At 34.5% G+C, this 22258-nt stretch overlaps 1 protein-coding gene across 1 annotated transcript in view; it reads left to right on the top strand.

The window, feature by feature from the left end:
- Positions 1 to 22258, top strand: part of PCNX1 (pecanex 1) — a 242472-nt gene that overhangs the window by 103587 nt on the left and 116627 nt on the right. The window contains 2 exon segments of the mRNA XM_020986378.2: positions 10065 to 10197; positions 17848 to 18032. Of these exon segments, the coding sequence (XP_020842037.1) occupies positions 10065 to 10197; positions 17848 to 18032 (318 nt within the window).

Here is a 22258-nt window from a genome sequence, read left to right as displayed (position 1 = left end):
TTAGTATCATTATATAACTGTATCTGAACTTATAGATAGTTCATGCAAGCTATCATACTCCCTCTTGAATTCACACTCTGTACAACTAGGATATTAAGGTAAATTTGAGTTGCCTCTGGGTTTAATCTTCTTTTATCATATGAACTTTTATTTTCCTATGAATGGCATGCATTTGATTTTACTCCTTTAAGAGTAAAAAACAAATCGTGTACATGAGCTCAAATATTTTATTGATTCTTATATTTTTCAAATATGTTACATGAGTTGGGTGGAACTTTGTGTTGAACAAAAGCACGTTATGCATTTATTATACACATCATTAGCCATTTTGTAAGTAACAAAATCTGTTTCAGTAGATCAAAAAGGTCTTTTAGAACTAAATGTTTAGAATCATTATACAGTGCCTTCATGGCCATAACACAATATCTACAAGGGAATACTAATTCTTTCCTGATTTCTTTGTGTAATATCAGTTAGCATTTCATATAGTGTTCCATTTTGAAACTCCAATCTTTTATTATTTTCTTAGTAGTATTATCTCTAGAGAATGAAATGAGTCTCAAAGGGCCAGTCACTTGCTTTTATAGATTGTTATTTATCTTTCATTTGTTCTCACTGATCATGGGTACATAGATTTACTTGATAAAACATTATTGACATATAAAGGGCACATGCCTTCAGATGACATTTCTAACCTCAGAGCTGCACTGACATTGATTACAATTATCTCTTTCAAAATGGCAAGTAGCGATTATTCCTTCTGCTGATATCAGTATACTTTATCATCAGGTCTCTTAGGGTGTTGACATATTGTATTACTTTTTCTGGTCAGTTCTGTTTACTAAATTCATAATTAGCTAGTGTGCTACCTGTCTGTGACAAGAAGCATACAGTGCAAAAGTGGCCAAAATGTATATTGCAGTGTTATCTGTACATGCTTGTAATTCTGCTCCATACTGAACTTTTTAGTGTTAGCTGTACTAGCCCATGTTAAAACTAACGGTGTTAGTTTATGTTTTGGATAGTTAGCTTCACTGCCAGTAAGTCCTCTTACAGTAGTGGCAGCATAGTAGTGTCAGACGAATAGAAATGGATTCCTGTATGCCGAATATTGATTTAGAAAACCACAAACTAACACATCCGTGTTGCATTTTGTTACATATTTCTCAGTTACAATTTTAATTGAGTTTGGGTTGCACCCAAGAGTTTTACTTCTGTGAGTTTGACACTTCTACTCTTAACTCTGACTTCCTTGATATAAAAGTGCTCCAAAGCCCTGGGGTTTGGGTCGTCATAGGTCAGAATTGGTGTGTTTGTAATACACTTAGCCAAATCTTTAAAAGCTTATTCACATTTTCCATCTCAGTATTCTTTATTTGGCTTCCAACAGTTTAATAATTACCCTTTTTGTTCTTTGCAGTCATGTGTATCCAAGTGTGAGATTGTTGAGAGGTTAAGTAATGGTATTAGCATAGTCCTTCACAAATTTATTATTACAACTCCTTGGTTCTTAGTTACAAAATTGCTAGGATATAGCCACCTGAGTAGTGCTTGTATCCTTTCTAAATCAGTCCTCTCTTCTTGCTAAAATGTTATGTCACCTACATACTTCAAGGAGGCTCTATAAAATGTGCATTTATCAATTGACAGTTACAGACCAGCTCCCTCTGACAGGTCTAACGTTTTCATCATTCTTTTCTCATGTTATTTTAATGTGTTTTTCCCCACCAAATACAATGATATTATACAAATATACCAGCATTTCCAGGTAGTTTAGGTCACCAACTACCTTTTCCCTCAGCTGTTGAAAAGTGGCAGGTGCTCCAGAGATGCCTTGAAGCGTAGGCTCAAACTGATGAAATCCTGCTGGACACATGAATGCTTTGTTTTCTTTGGCCACTGAAATTTGATAAGAGTTATTGCTTAAGTTCAAAACAGAAAACTAGTGACTTTCTAAAGCATCTTGAATTCCTGGGGTTATGTATTTTAGGCCTTTTATTTCGTGTTTGATAATCCACATACATGTCATTCAGCCTTTGTAGGTTTTTTTCTCACAGCTACTGTTATAAGTGAAGGATAAGGACAGATGGATTCTATGATGCTTCTATTAATGAGCAGTTCTTTTAGATCATGGGTTCTTAACCTGAAGCATGAATTTAAAAAAAAACATTTTGATAACTTTTTCATTATAATTGGTTTTCTTTATAATTCTTTGTATTTAAAAACATTGTCCTAAGGAGTCCATTGGCTGCAGCAGATTGCCAAAAGGGCCTAAGATGCAAAAAACAGTAATTAACCCCTGTTTTATATGTTTTCTAAGATCTTCCATTACAGAGAGAGATATTTTCCATTACTAATCTCTAAAGGGTCTAGATCAGTTTTTGTTTGTTTTGTTTTGAAATTTTCTTATGTGTCATGAACCCCATTTGTAATCTGTTGAAGCCTATGGACCCCTTCTACGGACAGTGTTTTTAAATATGTAAAATTAAAATACATAGGATTGCAAAGAAAATCAGTTTGTTGAAATAAAGATGAAATTTTTTCACATCCCAAGTTCATAGAGTCCCTGAAATCTATTCACATAATTATCACATGATTATTCATATAATAACCTGTGGACCCCAGGTTAAGAACCCCGAGTCGAGTTTGTGAAGTGAATTTTATGTGTTGTTCTTTGGGCACATTCCTTTTTTGAACTGAATTTTTCTTTTACTGAGTTTCTCTTTCAGTTAGTCCTTTACATCTAGGATTGTTGAAAAATCACTAGAATCAAATAGTTTTGGATCTGTCCTTGATTTGAAAAAGTTATTCAAGTTACACTTCTCTACCATTTGCTTCAACACAAACATTATGTAAGGTTGATATTTTTTTATATTGAGTCCTGACTGCTTACATTAGGTTGGTCACCTTTTAAACCCATTGGAATTGGTACTAGTTCAGTCTGACCTACCAGAAGTATCTTCAGGATGTGGACATAGTAAAGCTAAAGTATAGATTTGTTTTATCAGTACTAAACAAATCTTGAGTGAATTTCAGTCTCATTTTAATACAGCCTAAACATCATTCAGTACATATAATCCTAAAGTACAAGGTTTCATGAAAGTACTAGAACATAATGGTTATTTATATTACCTTCGTTTTCCTTGTAAAAGGAAAAGAAGCATAATTGGATATGGCACAAGAAAAAAACACAACAGTCATAACCATGAGTATGAATGAAAAATGTTTACTTGTATAATGGAAAATGCTGTCAAAATGGATTAGAAAGCAAAATCTGATAATATATTCTTTGTAAAAAAGTATACTCAAAACAAAGACAGAAGATTACAATAAAGGATTGAAAAATAGTCTTTTATGCCTCAGGTGAATCCAAAGAAGTCAGGGTTGGCAATCTTGATCTCAGACAAGGTGATAATAAAAATAAACATATAAAAAGAGGTAAATAGGGAAGCTACATTAGGTTTAAATTACCATATATAAGAAATATCAGTACTACTACTACTACAACAACTACTACTACTACTACAACTACTACTACTACTACTACTACTACTACTACTACTACTACTACTACTACTACACACACACATCTATCTATATACACACATCCCCCAAATGATAGAGCATTCAGAGAAGATAATTGAACTATAGTGAGAAATAGCAAAATAGCAATTGTTAGCTTAATGTTTATTTCAGACATAGATCTAACCAAAAGACAAACAAGAAAAAGTTAAAGATTTGAATAAAATTTTAAAATATTAAATATAATAGCTAGCACTTATTTAGCAGTTTTAATGTATGCAGAGTGTTTTACAGTTATCTGATTTTAACCCCACAACAACTTTGAGAAGGTAAGTAGTGTTATTCCCTTTTTACAGATAAGGAAATGGAGGCATATAGATTAAGTAACTTGCTCAGGTTCACATATCTAGTAAGTAAGGCAGGATTTGAATTCAGATCTCCCTGACCCCAAGTATAGCACTGGGCCACCTACTACGGTGATGTTTCTATATACTAACAAAATCCAGTGGGAAGGGATAGAAAGAGAAATCCCATTCTGAGTCTCTATAGAATGTATAAAGTGTCTTGGAGTTTATCTACCGTGAATCATACCTCTAGTTTTTTGTTTTGTTTTGTTTTGGTAGAAATTAAGGAAGGCATAGATAATTGCAGAAATACTAATTGCACATGGTTGAAGTTTGAAATATTTTAATATAAAAATGGAGACAATAACGAAATATGTAGTTTTGCTGACATACCAATCATATTATAGGGCTTTATAAGATATAGACAAAATGATAAAATTTACTTGGAAGAACAGAAAGGTCAAGATAGCACAAGTGAAGGAGGCCTCCCAGTGCCATAGCTTGTAGAATAAAATAGTAATTGTTAAAGCAGTTCAATATTACTGATTTAAAAATAGAAAAACTGATCACTGGAACAGAATAAGTAAGCCAGAACTATAAATAGAAATAATTAGCAGTATATTCTTGGGTTAAATCCAACAACACTGAACTCCTAGGATAGGGATTCCATATTTGATAAAAATTGCTGTGAAAACTGAAAAACATAAAAGTATTGTTTAAAACATTATGAGAAATACTACAATAAATTCTAAATGGATAGGTGTCTTAGATAGAAAAGATTAAAAAAATTTGAGGACATTGGAATGTGAGATATCTTGTACAAGGGAGAGATGTTGATAAAAGATGAAATAAATTTTATTTTTTAAAATGAAAAAGCTTCTGCATGTACATAAAAAATGTCAAAATTAGAAGGGAATAATGTGAAAAAAAACTTCCAAGTGAATTTCTGTGATAATGATCTCATAACCAAGATATATGATGAACTAATACAAATATAAAGGAACAAGAACCACTTCCCAGTGGCTAAATGGTCAAGGCACAGGAACAGGCAGTTTGCAAATGGTGAAATATGAGCCATCGATAACCACATGAAAAGTCTGCATGTCACTAATAATAGAAAGGCAGATCAAAATTCTCACATTCCTTCTACCTCATACTTATCAGACTGTGACAAAAGAAGAAAATAATAATTGTTAAGGTTATGGGAAAACAGATACATTTGTGCCATTGGTGGAATTGTGAATCAGTCCAGTCATTCTTAACAACCATTTAGAAGTAAACCCCAAAGGTCAACAAAACAGTACCTACTCTTTGACCCTGCTATACTATTAGATATACCTTAATGAGGTCTAGAGTAGAAGAACCTACATGTATGATGATATTTATAGCTGTTGTGATATTAAAGCATAAGAAATGAGGAATATAACTGGTACCAAGAAATATATGAAGAACTGATTCCGAGTGAATTGAGCTGAACCAGAACAGTTTACTTAATTGACAACAGTAATGAGGAGAACTTTTGAAAGATTTGAAACTTTGACTAAAACAATGGGTTGATGAAGTTCTTATTGAACTTCCTGATAGAGGGCTGATAGGGTAGAATATATTCTCTGATATTGCCAGTATCTTTATTTTGTTTTGATAGAATATCATTCATAATTGTTATGAGGAAAGGCATATACTTAGGGGAGATGGGTTATTGGCCAGTGACATTTAAAAAATTTTTAAATAGAATCCAAATTAAATGATGATAACAGTATGCTGGAAAGAGCAGTAGGCATGCAGTCTTTTTCTTTCTTTATGTTTTGAAAGATTTGTACTTGTTGATGGTTGTTAGATGCATAATAAAAATACTTTTATTAAGTAGGTATATCAAAATATGTCCAGAGTAGATGGAAGATAACCTCAGAGGGGAAAGGAGCTAGAAGCTGGAGGGGATTAAGAAAGGTTTTATACAGAAGGTAGCATTTGAGTTGAGTCTTCAAGAAAATCAGATTCTGAGAGGCTCAACTAGGGAAAGAGAACTTTCCAGGCATGGCGGGTAGCTAGTGTAAAGGCATAGAATGGGAGACTGGGAATTATTGTTCCTTGAACTGTCCATTGTGTGTGGAGGAATATTTGGCACTTCGTCGGATTTGTTGGGTCTGTGGAGTTGAGTGAGAGGTCACGTGTGACACTGAGGTTGTGGATTTGTGACTAGATGATACCTAGGAACGAAAGACTAGATAACCTCAAGATTTATTTCAGGCCTTTTGTCAGTCTAAATTCTATTTAGTTCTTTGAAATCATTTGTTTTCAAGAAAACATATGCCTAGCTGTCCAATTGTTGCTAAATGAGAATTATCCTAGGCTTGCTAAGAGTGGATAAAGCTCTGTCTTGGACCTTCTTGCCTTTTGTCCTTTCATTTTCTCTCATAATTTCATTAGTTCCCCTGATTTCACTTATTATATGTATTCAGAGGACCCTCTAATCTTGATATCCAGCTCAAATGGTTTTTTTCCTTGACTTCCAGCTCCATATTACCTACTTTCTGCTAGATACCTATGTAATTGTCAAGTCTTACTCATCCTATTTCTACACAGAGGTTCTTAATCTTTAGTCTGAGAACTTTGTTTTAAAAGTTTTTAATGACTGCATTTCTGTATAATCCATGTCTTATGTAAGCCTGTGTATATTGTTATTATTATGATTCATAAGCTTCACCATACTGCCAGGGGGATTCATGACAGAAAAAAGGTTGAGAATCTCTACAGTATATTTCTCACAAGCTGCATCTGATGCTCCACTAGTTCAAGCCCTCATTACCTTTTGCCCGGACTATTGCATTAGCTTCTGAATTGGTTTTTTAGTTTTCACTCTCTCTCCCTTCCAGTGTATACTGTGGCAAAATTAATACTCATAAAGTATCTTTCTAACTATGTCACTGCTTTTGCTTAAGAAGCTTCAGTGACTTTTTATTTCCTCTAAAGTAAAAAAATCCCTCTTTGCATTTAAATCTCTTCACAATTTGGAGTTTTTTTTCCATTCAATGCCCTTCACAGTTGGGCCTGAACCTATGTTTCCAGACTAATTTCACATTATTGGCCCCTTGTTACATACCTTAATTTCCAGCCAAACTGATCTGTTTGCTGTTTCTCATATACCGTAATCCATGTCCCATCTTCACATTTTTTGCACAAATTCTCTCCCATACTTAGATTTCTTGCCCTCTTCATCTCTGACCTTTTGGAATTCCTAGCTCTTCTAAAGGCTCAGCTCAGGTATCACCTCTTGTAGAAGTCCTTTCCTTATTCCTCCAGTTGTTAGTGCTGTCTACCACTTATCCCCCATGTATTGTGTGTGTGTGTGTGTGTGTGTGTGTGTGTGTTGTGTTGCTCTTCCTAGTAGAATTTCAGCTTCTCCAGTGTAAGGAGTTTCCATTTAGTTTTTGTATCCCTAGCACCTAGCATATTGCCTTGCTCATAGTAGGTGCTTAGTAAATACTTACTGATTTGAATTCTCCAAATTTTTTTAAATTGAGAGCTTTAGCAAGAAATTCTTATGACTGATGATCAGTTTTTTACATCTGACTCCTTGTGTATATATCCAGCTCCCATTTCTTTCTTCTTCACTTTCAAGTTTCACTTCTCCATCACCCATTGGACATTTTTGCCTGGGTGTCCCTTAGGCATTTGAAGCTCCACATGACTAAAATCAAATTCATTCTTTCCGTTTAATTTGCAAACTTCCCTTCTACTTCCAGTTAGTTCCAGTTAAAGATTTGCAAGTTGAGAGTAATTCTTGACTTTTTATTCTTCATCTCCCCATCCAGTCAGTTGCTAAGTTTTTGTCAATTCTACCTTTACAGCTCTTGCATCTGCCATTTTCTCTCTACTTTTAACAGTCACTGTCCTGTTTCAGGCATTCATTGCCTCTCACCTAGATCATGTCAGTTCCCTGCTCAAGAATCTCCAGTGATGCCCAACTGTTGCCTTTTGGATCAAATAAAAACTCCTTAGTTTGGCATTTAAAGCCTTGTCATCAAGGTTGGATTCCAGCCTACCTTTCCACACTTATTACATGCTGCTCAATCCGGCCAAACGGACCTATTTTGGTTCCCTTATAAATGACATCGTCTCCTATCTCCTTGCTTGGAATGCACTCCCACTTTACCTCTGAATCTTTGGATCCATATTTTCCCTTTAAAGCTCAGCTAGTCACTTCTTTCATGAGACCTTTCTTGATTTTTGCGCTCCGTGAAGCTGCTTCTCCCTCTCCTAAAAAATTGCCCTGTATTTACTTCATATTTACTTGTATCTACTTATATGTGTACTGTTGTACATGTATTCCCTTCGTGGAATATAACTCCTTGAGAGCAAGGAGTGATTTGTTTTTGTCTTTGCACCCTCAGTTCTTCTCACATAGTAGCTTTATAAATGCTGGATAGATTTTCACTGTTACCAGCTAGATGTCCTATCTTCTTTCCTCCGTGATTTGACTGGCTCATTCCCCCCCCCCCTTTTTTCCTTGTTGCAGGGGAGGGGAAGGAGAATATGTCCTAGAAATGGTTCATAGTCAGCTTTTTTCTTTTGACAAGCATTCCCAAACTTACAATATAGATATTTGTTAATGCATAGCATTTTGTTAGAGCATTTGTTGTTGTTAAGTCATTTCAATTGTGTCCAACTCTTTGTGACCTCATTTGGGGTTTTCTTGGCAAAGATCCTGGAGTGGTTTGCCGTTTCCTTCTCCAGCTCACAGATGAGGAAACTTAGGCCAACAGGGTTAAATGACTTGTCCAGTGTCACCCAGTTAGTAAGTGTATGGAGCCAGATTTGAGCTCAGGGAGACAAGTCTTCCTGACTCCAGGCCCAGCACTCTACCTATTGCGCCACCTAGAGGTCCCATCATAATGGCATATAACAACTTTATCCCATTCTCTTAGCAGTAATAACTTCTAAACAGAAGGATAGTGTATATGTACACACTATGTCTATACACATATATGTATGTATAGACACACACATACAGATATATATACATACATATATATATATATATTTAGACAGCTCAGTTTCTGTTCCAACTTGTGTTATAATTTTTAACATCAAAAAAACCTAAATAGGGAAAAACAATAAGACCGGTTATCGATTTATTTTGTATTTTTTTCAGCTATTACTAGCACAGAAAGCTCTAAAAATATTCCCAAATTGTAGTAGAACCAAACTTTCTTAACCTGGAACAGTTGTCTATGTATTTTTAAAAGAAATGATTAGTATTTTTTTAATATTTAAATTGATAAATCGAATGCAGTTTCTGCTTGAGAAAGACAATAGTATAGTATGTTAGATTTATACATTATATTGTCATTTTAATAAGTTTTACTTTATACATTGTATTGTCATTTTAATGAGTGTTGCTTATTTCTGTACGTCTGAGTTTTCATTTGTGCCTTATTGCTTTGGAAGCAAACATTTAACCCTTCGCTTTGCTGACGTTAGTGGCCTGCTGGAGAAGGGAACGTAACGCTGATGTTAGTCTAGAGGCATATGCATTCATGAAACTGAGTTTGGTAGGAGGAGAACCCACAGTTAAAATTTATTCTTAAATTCTTAAAATGAGGTTTCAATAAGCCAATTAATTGTGCAGCTTGTATCTTTGATGCTGCCAAAAATTGTAGTCAGCATATGAGAGCACTAGTTAAATTTTTAAACTTACCTTGCTTCTCTTTTAGATAAGGAAAATTAAATAAAGCTATAGCATAGTGTCTTTATTGTTTCATCAGAAAATCTGATGTTCTGTCTCTTTAGAAGATTGATAGAAATTAGTAGTGTTTTGCTGAATCCCTTACATATTAACTAGAGTGGAAAAGTAAGTAAATGCAATCCAAAGACTTTGAGTAGAGTTTTTAAGCAATTTGAAGATCTTAGAAAAGGTATTTGAGGGAAAAAAAAGTAGAAAGTAGAACAGATTTTGGTTTTAAAATAGTTTGGTAGAATTGACATTTATGTTTAAAGAAAGTAATCACCTTAGATATGCATGTTTTTTTGGACTCTGCATAGAATGAAAGATAATATATAAATTATCTCTAAAAACAAATTTAGTTAACAAGGCCACATTTCTTGGGATAATGGGGAGGCAAGGGAAAGACAGACTTTAAGCTGCGTGTTTACACCCCTGACTGGGTTCCTATTTGACCTGAGTCTGTCTTGATGCAGCAGCACAGGACAGCGAGGAGATGGTTACATTTCGCCGTGAACGCAGCACATTTAGGCGTCAGGCAGTACGGCGCAGGCACAATGCAGGGAGTAACCCTACCCCTCCTACATTGCTCGTCGGATCACCCCTCAGGTACAGTATTAAAAGTTCCACCATATTTAGCATGCATGTAGCAGTCTTTTTAACCTTTCCTCTCCTCTTTTCCCCACTCCCTCATCCCCATTTCCAAGAAGTCATTTGAATAACTTCTATTCTTCCTCCTAATCATTCCTTTATTCTATGCCTTTTATAAGCTCTTTTGGGCTCTCCTTGCATGTGATGATGGGTTTGTTGAAATGTGCATGTCTATGTTGCACCATTTTGCCCCTCAGAATATTCAGATAAGCCATTTTTTATTTGCAGAAAATATTTCATAGTCATATCAGTATAAAAAAAGCAGCTTTCAGCCAAATCTTTTTTTTTAAGTTATATTAGTATTTTACTTATTGCTCGGTATGGTATGGTATGGTATGGTAGAAAGAATATTTTACTGAAGATTGGAAGGTCTGAGCACTAACCTGGCTGCCACTTAAAAAGTTCTGTGGTGGTACAGTGGATAGAGCACTGGCCCTGAAGTCAGGAGGACCTGAGTTCAAATGCGGCCTCAGACCAAACACTTGATAACTTACTATCTGTGTGACTGTGGGCAAGTCACTTAACTCCAGTTGCCTTAAAAAAAAAAGTTCTATGACTTGTTTTTAACCTCTCCAACTAATTTTTTCTTATTTGAAGAATGAGTGGGGTGGACTAGATAACTTTTCAGGCCCCTTCTAGCCTTAAAATTCTACGGTAATAGAAGCATTATTAGTTTTGGCATTTCTTTTTCTTTATGACTTCTGGGAAAAAAACACGGGAATAAGAAGTTTGTGTCCTTGTTCCTGATTAACATAAATAATTTAAGCAGTTCACAATTTAAGCTCCTAAACAAATGTACTAGGTAAAGAACCAGCCCAACATTACTAGATAGTTATGTGAAAACTTGTTTCACTATTTTATTCACAAATTGTCTTCATCTGATTTTACCTTTGAACCTTGTAGTATTTTGGTACGAAACAACTAATGTATAAGTAATGATAACTTGAGACCTACATACACATGTAAATCTATGTCTAAATTCTCAACACAACATACATTGAAGAAGTAAGGGGATATGTACTGATATCTCAGATGAGAGATATTTTCCTGTAAAATCTCCAAAATAATAATAATGATACCCCATGTAAATATTTTGGTTCATTCTCATTTGCATTTAGTTGTGTTTATATTTTTAATTAACTAGAAAATAGTGATTAAAACAACAAATGGAAAACTATTTAAAGACTTGGCCTTTATATAGTTCTAGAAGCACATCTTTAAAATGTATTTAATACTGTATAGCATTGTCCTTAGTATCTGAAAGCATTTGCTTTAAGAAATTTCATAGAATCTTTTCATTTGAAACCCAAAGAAATGTTATTTTAGTTAAAACCTAACATGGAGACAGTATAGGTGGTAGAAGATCAAGTCGTTCCACCATTGTTAAAACTATCATTCATTTTGGGGTAAATCTTATTTTTTAAAAAAATCTAGTTTTATTTTTTTATACATATATTATCTATTTATCTATTTATATTTTAAAGTTTTCTCCATCTTTAATTTCACTGTTATTATAAAGAAGGGTTTCTTCCTCCACAGCTCCATCTCTTAAATCTTTGGGTATAAAGTCACAGTGTTGAACATATGGCTTGATGTTCAGCTTAAATGAATAATTAAGAAAGAAAAAGTGTCTAATAAAAGAAACTAGTTTAAGAAAAAAATTAGGCTTCTTTTGCTTTTTTCTGTGTGTGTCCATCTTCACTCCTTTCTTTGCTTTTATATTTCTCTCTTCCCCTGCCTTGCTCTGCCTTTATTTAATAAAAAACCTTTTTTTTTCTTTTTGCTTATAGCTTTTTAGGCAGTACTACTACACTGTGAAATAGCTTGGCATTTTACCTGTCTCTACCTCTTTTTCTTTTTTGCCACCTTTCCTTCTCCCCTAACCTCTATTTCTAGACAATTTCTTCCTCATTCACTCAATAAGATGCCACTTAAAAGTCCTTAAATCTTTTTTCTTATTCATTTTTTTCTCCCAGACCTCTCTGTGATTTCCTGCAAGTGGGCCTGATAAATGCTCACTCACTAAAACAACCTAGAGCTGTTAACATAAGCTGTCTGGTAAAGTAGATCCTGATGCTGCTCCCTAGTTGAATACTCCAACAGGACACATAAAATTTATTTCACCCTATATTTGCAGGTTTTTAAATGTGATCTTACTATTACAAAGAAAGTATGGTATGTGGAATTTATATGTAAAATGTAAAAAAAAATGCAGATTTCCTTTCTTCCTCAGACTTTTTTTTTAACCAGTTAATTAATATAAGTGTTATAATAGATCTTACCATCTTTTCAATCTGTGCGATAGGCTAAATGTTCTTATAATGTCTTTTAGCATTTAACCATGGGATTTTAAACAGATCCATATTATGCCAAATTCTAATTAGTAGCAGATAGTGTTGATGGCACATTATTGTACAATTTAAAGACAAAGGTGGTCTGTTTCCTCAGTAATAACTTGACCTTCTTGCAGAATCAATAAAATACAGTTTGCCTGTATGGAATTCTGAAGGAATACTATAGTATTGAAAACTCTTTAATAATAGCAAAGGAAACTGAAGAAATATCTTGGTGGTACTTTTCAAAGTTAGCTTCTCAATAAAAATTCTACCAGAATAGCCATATACAATTTAAAGTTTGTTTTGTTTTGCCAAGAAGAAACTGAAAAAGTTGATGACATGATGTAATAGTACTTTTATGCTTTAATAACTAGTTTTCAGCTTTAGATAGTTTGAAGCAAGTTGCTTTAAGTTATGTGTTGAGATTGTTCTGTAATTGAGAAAACTGTTAACACCTAGGATTAAATGCGCCAAAACAATTATTTCAGCAAGAGAATTGGTACACAATATGTAGTGTGTATTATGATAACATTTTAATATCTTTCCATCTTTTTTCAAGACAGGCTTACAGATAGATGGGGTTTTTTGGCTCTCAATTTTTACTAAACTATAACTAAAAACTTCTACTAGCCTTTTCCCTGGTAACTGTTACCAAAGAGATAGTAAAAATCAAGGATAGTAATCTTAGGAAATACTGTAGTAGTATTGAGGATGTTTTTATTTAACTTAAAAAATATCTACCTCTTATGTAGTTTCTGTTCATATTGAACCTATAGACCTGAGCTACTTGCATGGTTTCTTTGAGGAAATTCAGCTTCTTTTATTAAAATAAATGACATATACTTCTGTTGTATGTATGGAAAACTTTCAGTTATTACATATCTTTTTTTTTAAACTTGATGCATGTAAAGATCTGTAATTAAATTCATAAGTATTTAATTAAACATGCGTGTATTAAGTGTACAAGGCACAGTACTAGGCACTGGAAGTACAGTGATGAAAAATAACAGTCTCTGCTCTTAATGAGCTTACCATCCACTGGGAGTGGGGATGAGAGGCAGATCAGATATGCCCAAATAAATGTAATATAAAATAGAATGTTGTAGGGATGTAGCAAGATTATAGTAATGAGTTCAGTGAAGTCAGGAATCTTCATGTAGACTTAAGACAAATATTTTTGAACACCTGATATGTGCAAGACATATTTCTAGGCATTGGGGGTGAAAGAAATAAAACATGAGAGCCGGTTCCCAAATCTGACTGCAGAGACAAGTCTTTTAAAAAATGATCATACTCTGCAGTATTTATAAAGTTCTAAGTGTACAAACGTGTGAATTTAAAAGGGGGAAAGATTAAGAACTATGATTTTGTAGTGTTAATTGATAAAGCTTTAAATGTCACTGAGGCTGTTGGAAGCTGACAATATTTAGGCTTAATCTCTTCTTCTTTGTTATTTTTTGCTAGTGCTATCTCTTTTTCTCATTCTAGATATTGGATATTGCTGAGTTGATCATTATTACCAAGGCTTAATGAGTTGATCATTATTACCAAGGCTTATTTTATAGTGAGCCAAAGGCTTCGAGAGAAATATTTACCAGTATTTTTCTGTGGAAATTTTTTTTGTCATTTTTTTCTTTCTAGAAACATTTTGAAAATACGAACTGATGGCACTGAGTAGCTTAAACATTTCATTTGTGAATAGCTTTTAATATAAAAGTTCAAATGTGTGTTTGGTTTGTGAATAGCTTTTAATATAAAAGTTCAAATGTTCACTGACCATATGGATTTAGAGGTAACTTTTTACCTTAGTTATGTATTTGATTTTCATGTGATTATGGCACAGTAGAAAAGAATGTGGGATTTCTATCAATTTTCATTGATATGTAGTACTATAGGAAAGAATGTGGGATTTCTATCAATTTTCATTGATATGTAGTACTATAGGAAAGAATGTGGGATTTATAGGTTTGAATACCCACTCTGCTCGCACCATTTATGTGACCTTAGAGCAAGTCACTTAACCTCTCTGTGCCTCAGTTTCTTCACCAATAAAGTCAGGTAGTGAGACAAAATGAACTGCAAGGTGTCTTCCAGCTGTAAGTCTATGATCTTGTGATATTGAAACTTTCTTTGCTCCTTGTAATTATCATCCTAGATGGATGTATGGCATTATGAATCTCTGAGATTATGGCATAATCTTAACTATTATTTAGAATTTATACTCTGGCTACTTTAAAAATTATATAAAGTAGAATCTTAAATATATCCATTTTAAACAACCACTTTGGTGCCTAAATAGCCCTTTCGTTTATGACTTTTTAATAGATGGAATTATTTGGTTTGCTTTGTCTATAATTGTTGGTTCTGAAAAGTCATGCCAGTATAAGCAATTGAATGTTGTTTTACCTCAAATTTTTTTCACTTTTGAATTAATTTCATTTTAACAAATCCCTCTAGGTTAGTTTTTTGATGACGAGTAACAGATCAGATTATTTTATGTTTCAGTTTTGTAGAAAATATTTTTTTTCTGGGATTATATTATGTACCAAGAGCTGTCTTTTCATTTATATCTCTTTAAACTGTAGTTCACCTTTAGCAATAAGACATATTGATGAGAAAGATGTTGTTTTTCAGTGAGTGCTCACATATCCATAGGCTAAAAAGTGCTTTTCATGATTGGCAGTTCAATTTTTTTGTTGCAGATTTGTCTTTTTTGACACTTTGTCCTGTGTGCATGCTTGTGCTTAATTTTGCATGTTTAAAGAAACCCAATAATTTTGTGATTTTCTAATGATTCTAAAAAGAAGGGAGTTGAAAAACAGATGTTCCAGAATGTGTTTGTTGCTGTAACTTGGATTGAGAACTCTTGTCAGGTATATTCTGTCCAGTCTTTTGTTTATGCAGTTGTTTCAGTTTCACATTTGTCAGTTTTCTGACTATAGAACATTTTTTTAAAAGCATCAAAATATCAGTATATTGAACAGTAAATATGATTTATTAAAGATAGCTGACTTAAAACAATAGAATAAATTGATGAGGCTTTGTGAAGTCTCATTTCTTCTCCCCTTTCATCTTTTGGAAAAATGGTTACTAATTTACAACTTTTGAAGATGTGTGGTATTGGATGTGTGGTATATGGATACTATTACCAATTCAGTTCTCAACTTCCTTTATAATTTTATACTTTAAAAAAATTTACTCTGTTGGAAAAATTAATTAACTTGCAGCCAGCTTTTGTAATCTGTCCTCTCTGAGCTTAGCTAGGCTGGTCCTGGGACAACACATATACAGCCTGTTAACTGGGCCCATTAATTCACATACTGCATTAATTATTGTTTGTTTTTATGAAGTTAAATTTAACAGAATGCAAAAGTGAGTTGTACAATATATTAAAAAATATTATATAATGAACATGCAATTCAGCAGGCATCCATTAATTTCAAACTTTGCTAAAGATGCTCTACTGTGAACTAAGAATATTAAGATTGATACCCTAAAGACTTATCTCTCAAGGAGGTTACCGTCTAATGGTTGGGAGAATCAGAACCTCATTAATGGTGAAGGCTTTGGTTCTCCTCAGGGCTGCCTGGAACTCCCTGGGAGAGAAGATGCTCTGCCTTGTGATGATGAGCTTTTGGAACTTAATGTTGAGGGCTGGGTTTTAGACCTCAGTGCCTACAGTGGTAAGCCTGGCTTTGTGGAAATTTGTCAGCTCCTTGCCTGCATGCTTCTTAATGACAATCTTCAGGCCTGTGGGTAGCCATGTAGAATGAGATCCCTATGGTGCTTGACAGCAATGGCCAGCTTGTTAAACGTCCATCTTTGTCAGTAATTACCCAGTCTACTCTCATGGTAAAGGCTGCCACTCCTTTGTTATTGCATGGCCGCATTTACTACGTTGTCAATCATGAGGATGGCAAGTAACTTCTCATATATCAGCTTCTAGACCATTAGCCATACTTTCTGGTCATAGAACTATAGTATGTGTCTCCATGCAGAACATGTTTCAAGTGCCCTATAAGAAGTATAACTCATCTAGGATCATGCCGTAGCCAGTCTTTCAGATATTTAAGAATAATGTATTTTCTTCACTTTTGAGTCATTTTAAAACAAAAATCTTGCTGCTGATACCATGTAAAAGCTGAACAGTCCTTTAGTTATAATTGTCTTCCAAGTTTGCTTCTTTTTAAGTTTTTCTGAAATAAAGAATATATGTTAGACCACATTGTGGACTGGGAAAAAAGAAGAACATTTTCAAAATGAAAATAGACATGCTGCTAAGTAATCAAAAATGACAAATTATTATGGTTTTCAAATTGGCCCTTGGTATGAGTATTTTATGCCAATGACATACTTTTAGAGGTTGAACCAGATATTGATAAGAATCTTACAGATAAGACTTCTTATCCTAAATTTTCTTTTGCCACCATCTCAGTTTATATTTTATTTTATCTTTTAGGTTTTCTGATATTTGCCTGTTTCTTATTATTCTAAACATTTTTTCCCGTTTAGTTCAATGAGAATTCTGTAACATCAGAATAACATGGGTTTATAATGAGTTTGAGTACCTGGTACATTATATTGACCACTTATATGACATATTTTGTGGTTGGGTGTCCATGAACTTGTATGGGAAAAAAAATCACATCTTTTGTTTCGCCAACCTTTTTAAAAAAATTCTGTGTACTTTATTTTATGCATTTAAAAACATTCTTCTAAGTGGTTCATAAGTTTCACTGTACTTCTGAAGGATTCCATGATATAAAAAGATTAAGAACCTTTGTTCTAGAAACTGATCATGAGCACTGAAGTAAGGTGTGTCTTCTAAAGTATCAGTTTTTTTCCAGAGACATTGGAAGGACTCTACTTCTTGTCTTTTTCTGTTTTCTTTCTGAAAGTGCCTATGTAGAATATGCTGTAGAACAGGAAAAAAACTACACAGTTAACAAAAACAAACTCCTTAATTTGACAAATATATAATGGTTACCTATCATTTGGAAAATACTAGATATAGATACTGTGAACCACATGTAGAAGAGCATGCCGTGAAGAAGCAAAAAGATTTCTGAAGCCGTGACGGTTTAGTCTGAGCTGTGTTAGGGATACTGGTTTACATGTATTTCAGCAATAAAACCTGCACATTTTACAAAGGCTCTTATGCTTAATGATAAATTTATCCTTTTGAAACCTGTTTTCTGTGTTGCTTCATTTCTGGCTATTGTTTTCTCTTATTCTTCCCTGTAATGTCTCCCCAATCCGTGTTTTTTCGTAGCCTTCAAGATGGTCAGCAAGGCCAGCAGTCCACAGCCCAGGTCAAAGTCCAGTCCCGTCCCCCTTCCCAGGCTGCAGTGCTCAGTGCTAGCGCCTCCTTGCTGGTGAGAAATGGGAGTGTCCACTTAGAAGCATCACATGACAATGCATCTGCTGTAGGCGGTAGCAGTTTGCATCATGAACTTGGTATGCAGGCCTTATGTAACCTTGGTGACATGGAAGTTTTAATGCAGCAGATAATGGGTAATGATGAACTGAAGTTCACTTTCCACATAGCTCCATTTCAGAACCATATATAGGTATACTTTTAACAGAATTTGAGTTAAACATGAAGAGGAAAATATAACTACTTTTCTCCTCCCATTTTCTCTCCACTGTTGTCCCATATTTTTCTCTCCAGCATGTTCACTGTAAAGGAACATTTAAAAAAAAGTTTGCTGCTGTTAACGTTTTGTTTTTTCATAATCTAAATAGTGCTGTAGCTCAGTACATAGATATCTTGTAGAAGAATGCTGAATTGTTCTCTTGAGTGCTTAATAGTTCTGTTTCTTGTGGGAAAGAGACATTTCCTGAGATAGTTAATGTTTTGAAGTGAATGTTAATTACTTTTCTAGGATTCACTCCAGTCCTGAATGTTATACTCCAAGATAATTATAATTTCATTATAATACCAAATAACTTTCTTTGCACATATAATAATTTTATATTAGTAGATCTATCTATGGCCTCAAATTCAGTAATCATTTAGGACCATAAGATCATACATTAGGGCTGTAATTAACTTAAAAGGCATCTAGTGTAACTGTCTGTGTCACTTTACAATGTGGAAATGAGGGCTTGGAAAGGTTTAATGACTTGTCTAAAGTCACACATGAAGTAAGAAAAAAACAGAATTTTAACCCAGGTTTGTAGACTCCAGATCTAACATTCTTTCTGTTGCATGCTGCTCCGCTCCACCTTATGGCTCGAAAGACAAATTTTTTTTTTAAAGCCCTTCCGCCCTTAAGGAGTTTATAGTCTACTTTATATATTACATAGTACTTTACAAATAAGTAACAGGGATGATAACTGATACATACAATACTTGAAAGTTTGGAAAAGACCTTACACAAATTATCAAAATAACCTTATATTAAGTCCTAGAACTATTATTAACCATTCAATCAGTAAACATTTATTAAGCACCTACTTGGCACTGTCCTAGGTGCTGGGCATGAGAAAAAAGGCAAAAGACCATCTCTGCCCTCAAGAAGCTTACAATCTAATGGGGGAGGCAACATGCAAACAAGTATATAAAAAGCAAATTATATACAGGATAAGTAGGAAATAATTAACAGAGAAAAGGCACTGGGATTAAGAGGATTTGGGGGGAAGGTTTCCTGTAAAAGATGAGATTTTCATCGGAACTTAAAAGAAGCCAGGGAAGTCAGTAGTCAGAGCAGAAGGGAGAACATTCCAGGTATGGGGAAATGCTCAGAGCTTAGAGTGTCTTGTTTGTGGAACAGTCAGGAGGCCAGAATACATGTTGGAGAATAAGGTGCAAGAAGGCTAGAAAGGGGGGAGTAGGTTATGAAGGGCTTTGAGTGCCAGAGTGTTTTGTATTTGTTCCTGAAGGCAGTAGGGAGCCACTGAAGTTTAGTGAGTAGGGAGAGTAACATGGTCAGATTGGCATTTTAGGATGGATGGTTGGGGGTAGGTAGACACTTGAGACAGGTAGACTCACTATCAGACTACTGTAATAGTCCAGGCATGAGGTGATGAGGGCCTTTACTGGAGTGGTGACAGTGTCAGAGGAGAGAAAGGGGCATAGTTGAGAAATATTGCAAAGGTGAAATAGACATACCTTGCCAACAGATTGAATGGGGGTGGGGGGTGGGAGTGAGAGATAATGAGGAGTCCAAGATAGCTTGTATGTTGTAAACCTGAGAGAGTGGGAGGATGGTGTTGCCCTCTACAGTAATAGGGAAGTTGGGTGCAGGGTTTACAGGGAAAGTCATTGAGTTTGCTTTGGGACATAATGAGTTTAAGATGCCTACTGGACATCCAGTTAGAGATGTGAGATTGTGTAGGTCAGCAGAGAAATTAGTTGACTTGAGAATCATCAGCATAGAGTTGGCAGTTAAATCCTTGGGAATGGATGAAATCACCAAGTGAAGTAGTTAACAAGGAAGAAGAGATGAGAACTCTGAGGGTCACCTATGATTTAGAGCAGGCCTGCACAACCTGTGGACTTGCTCACGCCAAAGGATTTCAGAAGCCCTGAAAAATGTAGAGGAAAACATCCTTTGTATGTAGAGGAAATCTTTTGGCAGGCTATAGGTTGAACAGGCCTGATTTAGAAGATGTGATCTGTTTGAGGATCCAGCAATGGAGACTGAAATGGAGCAGTTGGATATGGAGAAAGAAGACCAGGAGAGAGTGGTGTCCCAAAAACCTAGACAGAGGAAAATATCAAGGAAGAGAGGGTGATAAACAGTGTCAGAGACTGCAAAGAGGTCAGAAGAAGTAAAGATTGGAAAAAGTTCATTTTATAAATGAGGAAACTGAACGTCAAAGAGATTAAGTGATTTTTGCCCTTGATCAAATAGCTAGTATCAGTGGTAGGATTTGAATCCAGGTCTTCACCTTTCCAAATCCAACCATCAAATGTGTTGCAGACTACCTGTTTTTTAAAAATATGTTTTAATTGATATTTTCTGTTTCTTACATCACCATAGTATCTCATGTATCCTTCCCCCCTTCTTAGAGAGCCATCTTATAAGACATATTTTCTTCTTTAGAGAGGGGGGGGGAAAGTCAGCAGAAGTGACTGATAAATTGAAAAAGCCCCAAAACATGACAAATGTATAATATCTGTGGGAGTGTCTTCTCATATCTCTTCGTTTGAATCTCATTTGATTTTTATAATTTTGTTACATTTACTTTGGATTTTTTGGTATGTCGTTCTTTCTAATTTCATTGTGATAGTTATTGTGTATATTGTTTTCTACTTATTTTACTCTGCAACAATTCATACAGGTCTTTCCATGCTTCTCTGTACTCATCACAAATACAATTTCTTACAGTATAGTAATATTCCATTATGTTTATGTTCAACAATTTGTCTAGCCCAGGGGCAGGGAACCTGTGGCCTTGAGGCCACAGGTTCCCAGGTCTAGCCATTCCTGATGGACATCTACACCATTTCCAATTCTTAGGTATCACAGAAAATGCTGCTATAAACATTTTGGAGTAGATAGGGACTTTTTTCTTGCAGTGGCTTCCTTTGGGTATGAGTCTAGTAATAGAGCCCTTTGTTAGTCATTTTATTAGCATAATTCCAAATTTCTTTCCATAGTGATTGTACTATTTCACAACTCCACCAATAATGTATTAGCATGCCTATCTTTCCACAACTCTTCCAACATTCACCATTGCCATTTTTCGCCATTTTTGCCATTTTGCTGGGTGGAAGGTAAAACCTCAGGATTGTTTTAATTTACATTTCTCTTATTAGTGATTTGGAGCATTTTTTCCTTGTGGCAGTAAATACTTTGCAGCTCTTTTGAGAACTATTTGTTCTTATCCTTTGACCATTAATCTATTGGGGAGCCAAGATATATAAACTGAGCTCTTATCAGAAATTTGATAAAAAGATTTTTTTCCCATTTAATCATTTCCCTTCTTATCCTAGGATGAATTAATATTGTCTGTGTAGAAGCTTTTCAGCTTTAAGAAATCAAAGTTATCTCTTTTATTTTTCATAAGCTCTTTTGTGACTGACTCTGCCTCTTGTTTGGTTAAAAATACATCACCTACTCATAACTGAAAGAGATATAGGATATGTTTCTTTGACCATTTTAATAGTTTGATCTATAATATTAAGGCCACGTATCCATTTGGAGTGCATTGTGGAATGTGGTGGGAGATGTTGGTCTAAGCCTCATTTCTGCCAGGCTGTTTTCCAGTTTTCCTAGTAGGTTTTATCAGAGAGGGAGTTTTTCCTTATATAGTTTATATTTTCCTCTTTGTCAAACATTAGTTTATTGAGTTCTGCTGTTTGTGAATTTCCTTTTTCTAGTCTGTTCCATTGCTCTATCTCTCTATTCTTGACCAATTCCAGATGGTTTTGATGACTAATGCTTTGTAATATAGTTTGAGTTGTAGAAGTATTATTTCTATTTCATCCTTGCTTCTTTTCCTCATTTTCCTTGATACTTTAGATTTTTTGTTTTCTAAATGAATTTTGTTATTATTTTTATTACAGACTACCTATTAAGGACAATTATTTTCTGACATTGATTAAGCAAGAAAAAATTTTTGTGCATCTACTTTTGATATTTTTAATCAAATATGTAACTGGAATTTTACTGTTGGTATTTATGCATTTTCAAGTAACAAAGTTACTTTTAGTTGCAAATATATTTAGTAAA

Source organism: Phascolarctos cinereus, unplaced genomic scaffold, assembly GCF_003287225.1.
Source record: "Phascolarctos cinereus isolate Bilbo 61053 unplaced genomic scaffold, phaCin_HiC Scaffold_3;HRSCAF=262, whole genome shotgun sequence".
In the NCBI taxonomy this organism is placed as follows: Eukaryota; Metazoa; Chordata; class Mammalia; order Diprotodontia; family Phascolarctidae; genus Phascolarctos; species Phascolarctos cinereus.
Note: the sequence above shows the minus strand (reverse complement) of the source record. Positions and strands in the feature narration are given on the sequence as shown.